Source organism: Oncorhynchus gorbuscha, linkage group LG05 (genome assembly GCF_021184085.1).
Source record: "Oncorhynchus gorbuscha isolate QuinsamMale2020 ecotype Even-year linkage group LG05, OgorEven_v1.0, whole genome shotgun sequence".
NCBI classification, from domain to species: Eukaryota; Metazoa; Chordata; class Actinopteri; order Salmoniformes; family Salmonidae; genus Oncorhynchus; species Oncorhynchus gorbuscha.
Genome location: NC_060177.1, coordinates 23,563,891 through 23,577,867, shown reverse-complemented (window position 1 = coordinate 23,577,867; position 13,977 = coordinate 23,563,891). Strand labels below are relative to the sequence as shown.

General features: G+C 44.3%; 1 protein-coding gene across 4 annotated transcripts in view; it reads left to right on the top strand.

Annotated features, from left to right (window-relative positions):
* The window catches only part of LOC124035686 (tyrosine-protein kinase Fes/Fps-like), a 48,853-nt gene that overhangs the window by 33,133 nt on the left and 1,743 nt on the right, over nt 1-13,977 (top strand). For all 4 annotated transcript variants that reach the window (XM_046349272.1, XM_046349271.1, XM_046349273.1 and 1 more), the window contains exons 10-17: nt 6,967-7,044; nt 8,014-8,223; nt 10,096-10,218; nt 11,567-11,620; nt 11,743-11,861; nt 11,964-12,058; nt 12,153-12,276; nt 13,789-13,946. In XM_046349272.1, coding sequence (XP_046205228.1) covers nt 6,967-7,044; nt 8,014-8,223; nt 10,096-10,218; nt 11,567-11,620; nt 11,743-11,861; nt 11,964-12,058; nt 12,153-12,276; nt 13,789-13,946 — 961 coding nt within the window. The remainder of the gene's footprint in view (nt 1-6,966; nt 7,045-8,013; nt 8,224-10,095; nt 10,219-11,566; nt 11,621-11,742; nt 11,862-11,963; nt 12,059-12,152; nt 12,277-13,788; nt 13,947-13,977) is intronic.

Here is a 13,977-nt window from a genome sequence, read left to right as displayed (position 1 = left end):
TTGCTGATTGACTCCTTCTTTAATGGCTTGAATACGCCTTCAATTGATACAGACTCCCATGACTATCTAGAAGAAGAATTTACGCTTGAGGAGATTGCAACAGCAGTGTCCGCAAGGAAAAGTGGTAATCACCGGGTCCGGACCGTTTTCCAACTGAATTTTACAGGACGTTTTCTGGTCTGCTTTGCCCATTCTTGTCGACTATTTTCAAAGTGCCTCAATACTTCAAAGCTACCGCCTAGTCTTTATCAGGCTTCAATTTCATTACTACTAAAGAAAAACAAAGACCCCCTGGAATGTGGATCCTATCGCCCAATCTCGCTTTTAAACTGTGATTACAAAATCCTAATGAAGCTTTTAGCCATCCGTATGGAAGGCTTGCTGCACCAAGTAATACACTCTGACCAGACTGGCTTTGTGAGAAATAGGCATTTATTTTTCAATTTTAGGCGCCTTATGAATATACTGTACTCCCCAGCGTCGGAGGACCCGGAGGTGGTGGTCTCACTTGATGCCGAAAAAGCGTTTGACCACGTTGAGTGGGATTACCTAACAGCTGCCCTTTATAGATTTGGCTTTGGCCCCAAATTCATTGTGTGGATAAAGATTCTTTATTTTTCCCCCATGGCTTCGGTACGGACTAATAACTTGTCCTCTGACTATATTCCCTTGCACCGCGGATCCAGACAGGGTTGCCCACTCTCCCCCTTGTTGTTTGCTTTGGCAATCGAGCCTCTCTCCATTGCACTACGCTCTAATGATGCCATTCAAGGCATAATCAGGACAGGCTGGGAGCAGAAAGTCTCGCTATATGCTGACGACCTCCTTTTCTTTATCTCCAACTCCGATACCTCACGTGCCCTATCTGTTCTTAAAAAGTTTGGATCAATCTCAGGGTACAAGCTGAATCTAGGCAAGAGTGAGCTTTTTCCGGTAAACAAGGCTGCTTTAAAGTGCTCTTTTACAAGTTCTCAGTTTAGGATTGTCCGGGATCAATTCACTTACTTGGGAGTAAAAGTGACAAGGAAATATTCAAATTTGTTTCAGGAAAACTTTGTTGCTCTAGCAGACAGATTGAAACAGTCTTTTACTTTTTGGAATTCGCTACCCCTTTCTCTTATCGGAAGGATTAATGTCATTAAAATGAATGTGTTGCCCAAATTTTTATATTTATTTAAATGTTTACCCATTTTTATTCCAAAATATTTTTTTATTTCACTGGATCAAACATTCATGCATTTTATTTGGGATGGCAAGGTACCACGGATTGGTAGAAAACATTTACAGAAGCCTAGGTCATTGGGGGTTTAGCTCTACCAAATTTTCAGACATACTACTGAGCTGCAAATTTCAGAGCCGTTCTGTACTGGCTGCAGACTGATCCTATTGGCCCTAGACCACTCTGGGTCCAGATGAAGTCTGAATCGTGTAAACCTGCAGCACTTTCCTCTGTGCTGTGCTCGTCTCTCCCAGTGTCCCTAGGCAAAGGGTGTGTCAACCCAATTGTAAAGCAGTCTCTTAAAATTTGGAATCAGTTCCGTTTAGCCTTTAACCTCCGAGGCTTTTCTCTATCAGGCCCAATCAATCAGAACATTTTATTTCCTCCATCTTTGAATGATGGGGCTTTTGGCATTTGGCACTCACTAGGCCTCTCCTCGCTAGCCCAGTTTTTCTTTGATGGTACATTTGCCTCTTTTTCTCAGCTGCAGGAAAAGTTCAATCTCCCCCAATCCCACTTTTTCCGCTATCTCCAGACTAGAAACTTTGTCAGGTCTAACACACCTGGATTTCCCAATAGGCCTGCGAATACAGCTATAGAGAGCATCTTGGAGCTGAACAAGCTTCCTATGGGCGCAATTTCAGATGTATATGCAATCATTCATGACTTACAGAACCCTTCTTTGGTGCCTTTAAAGACTCGATGGGAAAAGGATTTGGGGGAGGAACTTGGGGAAGACGCCTGTGAATCTGTGCTGCACAGGGTGCACTCGTCCTCTTTTAGCACTAGACACAGCCTCATTCAATTCAAGGTGGTTCACCGTATCCACTGGTTGGGGGCAAAACTTGGAAGAATATTCTCTGATTTTGATCCGACCTGTGTCAGATGTAAAGTGGAACCAGCCACACTGTTGCATATGTTTTGGGGCTGTCATAAACTATCAGGTTTCTGGGAATTAATATTTAAATGTTTCTCTGATATATATGACACTGTTATAGATCCGTCTCCCCTTACAGCCCTTTTTGGAGTACTGCCCATGGGTACCCCCCTATCAAGAATCCAGTCGGACACTGTTGCTTATACAACTCTTTTAGCTAGACTGCTAATACTACATAACTGGAAGATGGCAGCACCCCAATCTTATAAATATTGGGTGAGGGATGTGTTGTGCTCTCTGAAACTAGAAAAAATCAAATTCAATTCATGTGGGAACCCCAAACTGTTTGATGAGGCTTGGGCTCCATTCCGGTCTTACTTTAAACAGTCCATCCTCTGATGGCATTCCAATTAATACTAAAATAAGTCTGTGACTTAAGGGTTGGAGGAGCCTCTCTCTGTGTTTTTGCTGGGGGGGCATTAAGGTCCATGTGCTTATTGATTGTGATCCGCAGATGCCTTGTTCATCTTGCTCGGGCAGAGACTGAAGTGTGAGCTTGTTTTTCCCAGTTATTTTTACACTTTGTTCACACCTACATGAATAATCATTTTATTTTTTATTTTAAAGCACTGTAAACAACAACCTGTCCAGTGGATGGTCGGTCTGTGGCCATGACTCTCTGTGAGTGGTTGCATTTCTCCACCCTTGTCCCTTGACTATTTACAGGAACAATGGTGAGGTGTTTGCTCTGTCCCTGTACTATAGATTGCCCTTTAACCTCTGGAGCCTTCTGCCTGGTATGTTTAACTTGTATAAAGTATGGAATCTTTAAAGCTATTTTTTTTATTTGTATTTTTTTTTCTAATTGAGTATATTATTTATATTGCTTTGTCTTGTCTGTGTGTGTGTGTGTGTGTGTGTGTGTGTGTGTGTGTGTGTGTGTGTGTGTGTGTGTGTGTGTGTGTGTGTGTGTGTGTGTGTGTGTGTGTGTGTGTGTGTGTGTGTGTGTGTGTGTGTGTGTGAAACTTAATAAACAATTTCTTTTTTAAAATCTCAGTGGCTAGATGTGCCTCGCTTATAGAGACATATCCCAAGAGACTTGCAGCTGTAGTTGCTGCAAAAGGTGGCTCTACAAAGTATTGACTTTAGGGGGGTGAATAGTTATGCACCCTCAAGTTTTCTGTTTTTTTTGTCTTATTTCTTTTTTGTTTTGCATCTTTAAATTGGTAGGCATGTTGTGTAAATCAAATAATACAAACCCCCCAATAATCTATTTGAATTCCAGAGTCATCATGCCAGGTTGTCCTGAGGCATGATCCTAGGGCTCAGGTCCTCTGAGAGAGAGAAAGAAAGAGAGAATTAGAGAGAGCATACTTAAATTCACACAGGACACCGGATAGGACAGGAGAAGTACTCCAGATATAAGAAACTGACTCTAGCCCCCCGACACATAAACTACTGCAGCATAAATACTGGAGGCTGAGACAGGAGGGGTCAGGAGACACTGTGGCCCCATCCGATGATACCCCTGGACAGGGCCAAACAGGAAGGATATAACCCCACTTTGCCAAAGCACAGCCCCCACACCACTAGAGAGATATCTTCAACCACCAACTTACCATCCTGAGACAAGGCCGTGTATAGCCCACAAAGATCTCTGCCACGGCACAACCCAAGGGGGGGGGGGGGTGCCAACCCAGATTACACTGACAGTCTCACACAAACACATTCACATTCACATACACTACACACACACACACACACACACACACACACACACACACACACACACACACACACACACACACACACACACACACACACACACACACACACACACACACACACACACACACACACACACACACACACACACACACACACACACCAACGCCATACACACATAATTTCACAATCATCATATGCTGCTACTCTGTTCTTTATTTTACTCTTATTGTTATCTATTCTGATGCCGAGTCACGGTACCCTGCCTTTATGTACACATCTACCTCAAATACCTTGTACCCCTGCTCAGTGACATGGTACTGGTACTCCCTTTTATACAGCTTCATTCTTGTGTTACAATTTGTATTTTTCTTATTTTCTTATTTATAACTGTGCATCGATGGGAAGAGCTCCTAAGCTTAGCGTTTCATAGTAGTCTAATACAAACTGATTGAGTACAGCACAGTAAAGAAAACTAGAGTATAGGTCAGTACTGTACTTTAGAGTATAGTAGGGCTTAGTACACTACAGTAGAGCACCCTAGAGTAGAGTACAGTATACTTTATTGTATAGTACTATACTTCACTGTACTGAACTCTGCTGTGCTGTACTGAACTCTACTGTGCTAATCTGTGATGTACAAACTTGTGAAACATAGACGTCTATTATTGGTACAGATTTGGTGTGGTCCGGACCAACCAAATTTAATCTTGTTTTGGGGCGGTGCTCATTAGAATAATACCCAAACATGCGGAGGATGTAAAATATTTCTACCTTTGTGTACCTATTCAGGATACATCACCATGAACAGAATGCCATTCATGATTATGCATTTCTGTATAGTAGAGTTCAGCCCCCATGATGCCATTATGTTACCATCACTCTGTTACCGGGTGGTAATCCACTTCACTTATTGTAGTTCAATATCCAAAATATAGATTGTTTTCAAACTCAAGGTATCATGCTATAGCTGACACCCCAATCTTTCTGCAGACATCTTTTAATCTTAATTTGTAGTAGATATTTAAGAGTTCTTGGAAAAGGTGGTCACATAAAAAAACTGAAGGAGATTTTTACAGTCATTCTGTTAACTTCTTATGGCTGCAGGGGCAGTATTGAGTAGCTTAGATGAAAGGTGCACAGAGGTGCCCATATTCAACGGCCTGCTCCTCAGTCATAGTTTCTAATATTTGCATATTATTATTAATATTGGATAGAAAACACTCTGAAGTTTCTAAAATTGTTTCAATTTTGTCTGTGAGTATAACAGAACTCATATAGCAGGCAAAAACCTGAGAAATTCCACTTCCTGTTTTTTTCTGGGAGTGGCAGATTTTCAACCAACCTCTCATTGAAATTACAGCAAGATATGGATGAGTTTTCACTTCCTACGCCTTCCACTACATGTCAACAGTCAATAGAACTTTGTCTGATGACTCTAATGTGAAGGGGGGTCGAATGACACAGGAAATAGTCACCACTGCCACGAGTTGACCATGCATTCACTATGTGCGTTTACAGGGGAAGGACCTGCATTCCACCGGTCATCTGAAGTCATTCTAATTCTCCGGTTTGAACGTTATTCAAGATATATGTAAACAATATTCTAAAGATCTATTCAGTACATCGTTTGAAATGTTTCTACTGACTGTTACGGAACTTTTGGACATTTCGTCACGTTATAGTGGACGCACTTTGTGACTTTGGAATTGTTTACCAAACGCACTAACCAAAGTAGCTAATTGGACATAAATAACTGACATTTTCGAACAAATCAAGCATTTATTGTGGACATGGGATTCCTAGGACTGCATTCTGATGAAGTTCATCAAAGGTAAGGAAACATTTATCATGTATTTTCTGGTTTCTGTTGACTCCAACATGGCGGCTAATTTGGCTACTGTTCTGAGCGCCGTCTCAGATTATTGCATGTGTTGCTTTTTCCGTAAACTTTTTTAAAAAATCTGCCACAGCGGTTGCATTAAGGAGAGGTATATCTATAATTCCATGTGTATAACTTGTATTATCATCTACATTTATGATGAGTATTTCTGTTGAAACGATGTGGCTATGCAAAATCACTTGATGTTTTTGGAACTAGTGAATCTAATAAACCAATGTAAACTCAGATTTATTTTATATAAATATGAACTTTATCAAACAAAACATGCATGCATTGTGTAACATGAAGTCCTATGAGTGTCATCTGATGAAGATAATTCAAGGTTAGTGATTCATTTTATCTTTATTTCTGCTTTTTTCTGAATACTATATTTCGCTGGAAAATGTCTGTGCTTATTGTGGTTTGGTGGAGACCTAACATAATCGTTTGTAGTGCTTTCGCTGAAAAGCCTATTTGAAATCGAACACTTTGGTGGGATTAACAACAAGATTACCTTTAAAATGATATAAGACACATGTATGTTTTAGGAATTGTAATTATGAGATTTCTGTGGTTTGAATTTGGCGCCCTCTATTTTCACTGGTAGTTGTCATATCGATCCCGGTAGTAGGATTGCAGCCATTTAACAAACTTTACATCTGCACTGTTCTTCCAGTAAATGTGTTTTTGTAAAGTTCTGTGGAAATGTTTAGAAGTACTGCTTGTGCATAGAGTTGTATGACTTGTTTAACTTTGCAATCAGTGGTTTTTGTTTGGCATACTTTTAAATAAAAAAATTCCAGCGTCATTCTGCTGCCGTGGAATTGCCCTTATGTTACCTTACAGTTCAACTAGAAGGCATCTGAACTACCGACTGACTCAACCAGTCTGTTCTGTACTGAGGACAACCTATACTCGTGTCTTGTTCAGACACAACCATCTCTATTGAAACAGAGGCATGATTGAAGATCTTGGTGCTTTGCATACTTTGCTGTCTGTCATGGTGTTGACTCGAGTGCATTCCTTCACTCATCGTGCTGTTTTATCCAGATCCGCCCTAAAGCAAACAAGTAGTTTCTTCTTTGATATTCTCTACTCTAATCATTTTTGTAATGTTTTGTGATATTGTGATATTCTCTCCCCATCTGTGGATTATGTTGTGTTTCTGAGTGCTGTTACATGTTGTTATTATAAACACAGGTACTGGTGGTGATGAGCATTCCTAAGAGAGGTTGATGATGGTTGTGCTCTGTGTTGTTTCAGGAGAGGGACGGCCTCAGAAACCTCAGTGTGGACGGCATCATAGGCCACCTTAGTGGCCTGTTCAAACCCAAATACACGGTCAGTGATGTAACATACAGTGTTCAGAAATAGTCAGCTATGGTCATACATACTACGCAGTTGTGGTCATACCACTGATGCAGCATACACAATTTGTTATGTTCCTACACGGTCAACTATGGTCATTCATTGTCTGCGAGGCATCATTGTGATCACCCCTGTCACAGGTGGACCTGTTCTGTTTTTACCTACCTGCTACCTTTTGATTTATCTGTCTCTTTCTATTCAAACAACTCAAGTCAGACAGTCAAACAGCAATTGGCCGTGTTTTCTCTGTAAGCCAAACTGTTCAGAGTAGGACTCCAGTAGTAAAACGTTTCTCATCTGTCTTTCCTCTTTATCTATCTTATCTCTAGATATGTTTGTTTACAATGTTGTAGTTGCCTTATCATGTCATCTGAACAGTAGTATCTTTTTGAATTGGCGCCATGTTGTCTGTAGTAAAAAAAAAAAATCACTAGGTATCCATGTGGTCTTTAGATATACATTGTATTGTTTTTGAGCAGTGTGTTTTGTATCTCCTGATCAATGTAGTTGGTAGCTGTATCCTCCTTGTATCTAGTCTCCTTAGCAGTGTATTGTTACCCTGTCCATGTATTCTTCTGTGATGTAGTGGTAACAAAGTTGGTGGGTAAACTCTGATCGCCGGGTTTTGGTGAAAAATGTAATCCTTCCTATTCTTTCAATGCATTTATTCCGCAAAAGGTGTGTAAACTGCTGGGCAAAAAAAAGGTGTGTAAACTGTGTTGACTTTTTTACCCTCCACTACACCACTGGATGTACTTCAGTAGTGTTTGTTCCCCTGTGCTGAATCTCATCTAGAGATACACATGTGAGACATCTCAAACCGCACTAATCTCCCATTGAAATCAATCTGTTGTTTATGAATGATTCTCACAGTGGGCGCTCCAAGCCCAGGTCCCTCCTTACCTGGCCCCTCATTGACCTTGCTGTGTGAACCCCCTCCAGGTGCCCCCTGCCCTGTCCCCAGTCCCAGAGGTAGAGCGCCCCCTGGAGCAGCAGAACTGGTACCACGGAGTCATCCCCAGGCTGGAAGTCCAGGAGCTGCTGAGGTGTGATGGAGACTTCCTGGTCAGACAGAGTCAGGGCAAACAGGAGTATGTCCTCTCTGTCCACTGGGCTGGCTCTTGCAGGCACTTCCTTATCCAGAGCACAGACGTGAGTGAGTGAGTGAGTGAGTGAGTGAGTGAGTGAGTGAGTGAGTGAGTGGTGAGTGAGTGAGTGAGTGAGCGAGTGAGCGTGTGAGCGGGTTTGAGCGTGCGTGTATTTACAATATGATCATGTCTGTACAGTTTGTATAGTTATAAAATGTGTGCGTTTAGAATATGATCATGTCTGTACAGTTTGTATAGTTATAAAATGTGTGCGTTTAGAATATGATCATGTCTGTACAGTTTGTATAGTTATAAAATGTGTGCGTTTAGAATATGATCATGTCTGTACAGTTTGTATAGTTATAAAGTGTGTGTGTGTGTTTAGAATATGATCATGTCTGTACAGTTTGTATAGTTATAAAGTGTGTGTGTGTGTGTGTGTGTGTGTGTGTGTGTGTGTGTGTGTGTGTGTGTGTGTGTGTGTGTGTGTGTGTGTGTGTGTGTGTGTGTGTGTGTGTGTGTGTGTGTGTGTGTGTGTGTGTGTGTGTGTGTATTTACAATATGATCATGTCTGTACAGTTTGTATAGTTCTAAAGTGTGTGTGTGTGTGTATTTACAATATGATCATTTCTGTACAGTTTGTATAGTTCTAAAGTGTGTGTGTGTGTGTGTGTGTGTGTGTGTGTGTGTGTGTGTGTGTGTGTGTGTGTGTGTGTGTGTGTGTGTGTGTGTGTGTGTGTGTGTGTGTGTGTGTGTGTGTGTGTGTGTGTGTGTGTGTATTTACAATATGATCATGTCTGCAGTTTGTATAGTTATAAAGTGTGTGTGTGTGTGTATTTACATTTACATTTACATTTAAGTCATTTAGCAGACGCTCTTATCCAGAGTGACTTACAAATTGGTGCATTCACCTTATGACATCCAGTGGAACAGCCACTTTACAATAGTGCATCTAAATATTTAAGGGGGGGGAGGGGGGGTGAGAAGGATTACTTTATCCTATCCTAAGTATTCCTTAAAGAGGTGGGGTTTCAGGTGTCTCCGGAAGGTGGTGATTGACTCCGCTGTCCTGGCGTCGTGAGGGAGTTTGTTCCACCATTGGGGAGCCAGAACAGCGAACAGTTTTGACTGGGCTGAGCGGGAACTGTACTTCCTCAGTGGTAGGGAGACGAGCAGGCCAGAGGTGGATGAACGCAGTGCCCTTATTTGGGTGTAGGGCCTGATCAGAGCCTGGAGGTACTGAGGTGCCGTTCCCCTCACAGCTCCGTAGGCAAGCACCATGGTCTTGTAGCGGATGCGAGCTTCAACTGGAAGCCAGTGGAGAGAGCGGAGGAGCGGGGTGACGTGAGAGAACTTGGGAAGGTTGAACACTAGACGGGCTGCGGCGTTCTGGATGAGTTGTAGGGGTTTAATGGCACAGGCAGGGAGCCCAGCCAACAGCGAGTTGCAGTAATCCAGACGGGAGATGACAAGTGCCTGGATTAGGACCTGCGCCGCTTCCTGTGTGAGGCAGGGTCGTACTCTGCGGATGTTGTAGAGCATGAACCTACAGGAACGTGCCACCGTCTTGATGTTAGTTGAGAACGACGGGGTGTTGTCCAGGATCACACCAAGGTTCTTAGCGCTCTGGGAGGAGGACACAATGGAGTTGTCAACCGTGATGGCGAGATCATGGAACGGGCAGTCCTTCCCCGGGAGGAAGAGCAGCTCCGTCTTGCCGAAGTTCAGCTTGAGGTGGTGATCCGTCATCCACACTGATATGTCTGCCAGACATGCAGAGATGCGATTCGCCACCTGGTCATCAGAAGGGGGAAATTTACAATATGATCATGTCTGTACAGTTTGTATAGTTATAAAGTGTGTGTGTGTGTGTATGTGTATTTACAATATGATCAAGTCTGTACAGTTTGTATAGTTATAAAGTGTGTGTGTTTAGAATATGTACCGCCTGGATGGAGATGGATTCCACACCGTTCCCATGCTGATGAACCACCTGGTCTCCTCACACCAACATGTCACCAAGAGGTCCGACATTGTCCTAAAGAGACCTGTTCTAAAGGTAACGCACCTGCTGCACACACACACACACACACACACACACACACACACACACACACACACACACACACACACACACACACACACACACACACACACACACACACACACACACACACACACACACACACACACACACACACACACACACACACACACACACACACACACACACAGGTCAACTGTAATCTGTTGTCGATCTTGTTTTACCTTTGTTGAAAAGTCCATTGTTTTGTTTTATTGTGCTTAATTCAAGGTTCCCCAATGCTTTATTTGTCTAAGTATTTCTTAAATATTAATGTTATTAGTTGCACTTATCTAAATAAGGATTACATTACACTCCCACATGTTGAGTTATCTTTCTCTAGTAGTTCTGTAATTACATAATGGACTCCTTTATTTTTATTGTACCTTTCATTTATCAGGGAGTTATACTTTTACAGATGAATTACGTACAATTTTATCTCAATAAAAACCCTCAGCTGCCCTTCTCATTCTGTGCTGTGGGACATGTGGCTGTTGGTTAATGCTTCCAACAGGTTGAGAATAACGGTGCGGCCATCAATTAAGTCTGGGGCCTAGAAAAGTGTTGTTATTGGGCCCCGTGTCTCCGTTCCTGTGTGCTGCTGTTAGGTGGACCTGTGGGTTTAACTTTGTCTGTGGGAGGAGGGAGATGTGTGAGTCAGGGGGTGTTCTTGTATGTATATATGTAGGCCTATGTTTTGTGTGTGTGGAATAGCGAGTTTGTAGTGTGTGCAAAACACTGTGTGTGTGCCTGCATCCGCGCAAGCTTCTATTTACAACTCTCCTGAGCATGTTGGGAGCGAATGGGCTCGGAACACCCCTGCTCTGTTCACCACTCTGAGTGTAGCAGCTGTCTCAGCGTTAGGATCCATCAGATTTTAATGAGCTCCCAAGATCCACATACTCATACTTGCTCTCCACCCTCCTGCAGAGTGCTATACATACCACACTCACATGTTCTCTAGAGTCTAGAGCTGCATACATACTGTACTACCACCATGCTGCCCATCAAAAGGGCTCCAGTGTTTTTCACACACAACAAGGTCTCCATTCCACACACACACACACACACACACACACACACACACACACACACACACACACACACACACACACACACACACACACACACACACACACACACACACACACACACACACACACACACACACACACACACACACACACACACACACACACACACACACACACACACTATTTTACACAATGCAGTTTTAGAAGTTTGTCCGAAATGCTCTACCCATTCAGAAGGAACAGCAGCACCGGTGTCTCTGATTGGTTCCTCTCTATCTCTCTCCCTCCAGGACAAGTGGGTTCTGGAACACGATGATGTCATCCTGGGGCAGAGCATTGGCCGGGTGAGCTCACCACCTGTGGAATGTCTGTTTGGAGTTATGAGAGGCTCTGATTGTCAGGTTGGCCTTCTGTTTTTGTTTTGGCCAAGCTCCAGAATGAAGCCTGATGTGTGTCTGTTGTCCAGGGTAACTTTGGAGAGGTGTACAGTGGTCGTCTGCTTTCTGATAACACCCCTGTAGCTGTGAAAGCCTGCAAAGAGAACCTGGCCCCAGAACACAAGAACAGGTTCCTTATGGAGGCCAGGTCAGTCTGTTTCTCTCCCTCTCTCGTTCTTGTTCTCAGTATCTCTCTCACTCACATTGACCTTGCTGTCTCTCTCTCTCTCTCTCTCTCTCTGCTGTGCAGGATCCTGAAGCAGTATGACCATCCTAACATAGTGAAGCTGATTGGTGTCTGCACACAGAAACAACCCATCTATATCATTATGGAGCTGATACAGGGTGAGCCAATCTATCGAGGGCCTTTACACGCTAACCACAGCTACAGTACATTCTATCATTACAATGGACTAATAAAGTGTGTGTGTTCTGCCAGGGGGAGACTTCCTGTCCTTCCTGCGCTGTGAAGGTCACAACCTGAAGTCAAATATGCTGGTGAAAATGGCAGAGAATGTGGCATCTGGCATGGAGTATCTGGAGAGCAAGAAATGCATCCACCGGTGAGAGGCTAGGGAGATGGATCTAGTCTTCCCAGATATGGAGCTGTATGAAGGCTGACATACAATATGACAAGATTACATTTCCTTTGATTGCACAATTTATTCTAGATGATGAAACAGATTGAGGTTTTTGGGACAGTGAAGTTAACCCAGTGGGTAGGGGTTACTGGAGCCTATAGCGTAGGAATGACCCTAGGAGTGTTAAGCTGCTGTGTCTCTGAGGAGGTAGTAGAGGAGCAGAGGACGTAGGGCTCAGAGCCCTGGCTCCTGGCTCATCAGAGGAGTGCTGGATAATTAACCCAGCAGGAACACATCCAGGTTGGATGCTCCAGCCCCCGTTACCCTCTAACACTCCTCCTAACACTGCATGTCAAACTTCCTCTGCTCACTACTACACCCTGCATCATGGAGCCCACAGATGACAAGAGGGGCTGATTTTCTCTCACTTATTTATCAGCTGTCATTTGCTTCCTTCCTTCACTCGCTCTGGCTCTCTGTCTCGCTCTCTCTGTCTCGCTCTCTCTGTCTCGCTCTCTCTGTCTCTCTCTCTCTGTCTCGCTCTCTCTGTCTCGCTCTCTCTGTCTCACTCTCTCTGTCTCGCTCTCTCTGTCTCTCTCTCTCTCTGTCTCGCTCTCTCTGTCTCACTCTCTCTCTGGCTCTCTCTCTGGCTCTCTCTCTGGCTCTCTGTCTCGCTCTCTCTGTCTCACTCTCTCTGTCTCGCTCTCTTTGTCTCACTCTTTCTGTCTCGCTCTCTCTGTCTCACTCTCTCTGTCTCGCTCTCTCTGTCTCGCTCTCTCTGTCTCGCTCTCTCTGTCTCGCTCTCTCTGTCTCACTCTCTCTGTCTCACTCTCTCTGTCTCGCTCGCTCTCTCTGTCTCACTCTCTCTGTCTCGCTCTCTCTGTCTCGCTCTCTCTGTCTCGCTCTCTCTGTCTCGCTCTCTCTCTCTCGCTCTCTCTGTCTCGCTCTCTCTGTCTCGCTCTCTCTGTCTCGCTCTCTCTGTCTCGCTCTCTCTGTCTCGCTCTCTCTGTCTCGCTCTCTCTGTCTCTCTCTCTGTCTCACTCTCTCTGTCTCTCTCTCTCTGTCTCGCTCTCTCTGTCTCGCTCTCTCTGTCTCGCTCTCTCTGTCTCGCTCTCTCTCTGGCTCTCTCTCTGGCTCTCTCTCTGTTTTGGTCTCTCTCTCGCTCTCTCTGTCTCGGTCTCTCTCTCTCTGTCTCTCTCTCTCTGTCTCTCTCTGTCTCGGTCTCTCTGTCTCGGTCTCTCTCTCTGTCTCGGTCTCTCTCTGTCTCTCTCTCTCTCTCTGTCTCGGTCTCTCTGTCTCGGTCTCTCTGTCTCGGTCTCTCTCTCTCTGTCTCGGTCTCTCTCTGTCTCTCTCTCTCTCTGTCTCTCTCTCTCTCGGTCTCTCTCTCTCTCTGTCTCGGTGTCTCTGTCTCGGTCTCTCTGTCTCGGTCTCTCGGTCTCTCTCTCTCTCTGTCTCGGTCTCTCTGTCTCGGTCTCTCTCTGTCTGTGTGTGCAGAGACCTGGCTGCCCGTAACTGTCTGGTGGGAGAACATAGCAGGGTGAAGATCAGTGACTTTGGGATGTCTCGCGAGCAGCAGGACGGGGTCTACTCTGCCGCGGGGGGCCTCAAACAGATCCCTGTCAAATGGACGGCCCCCGAAGCCCTCAACTATGGTACCTGGCTCTGCCCCGCGGCCACAACACT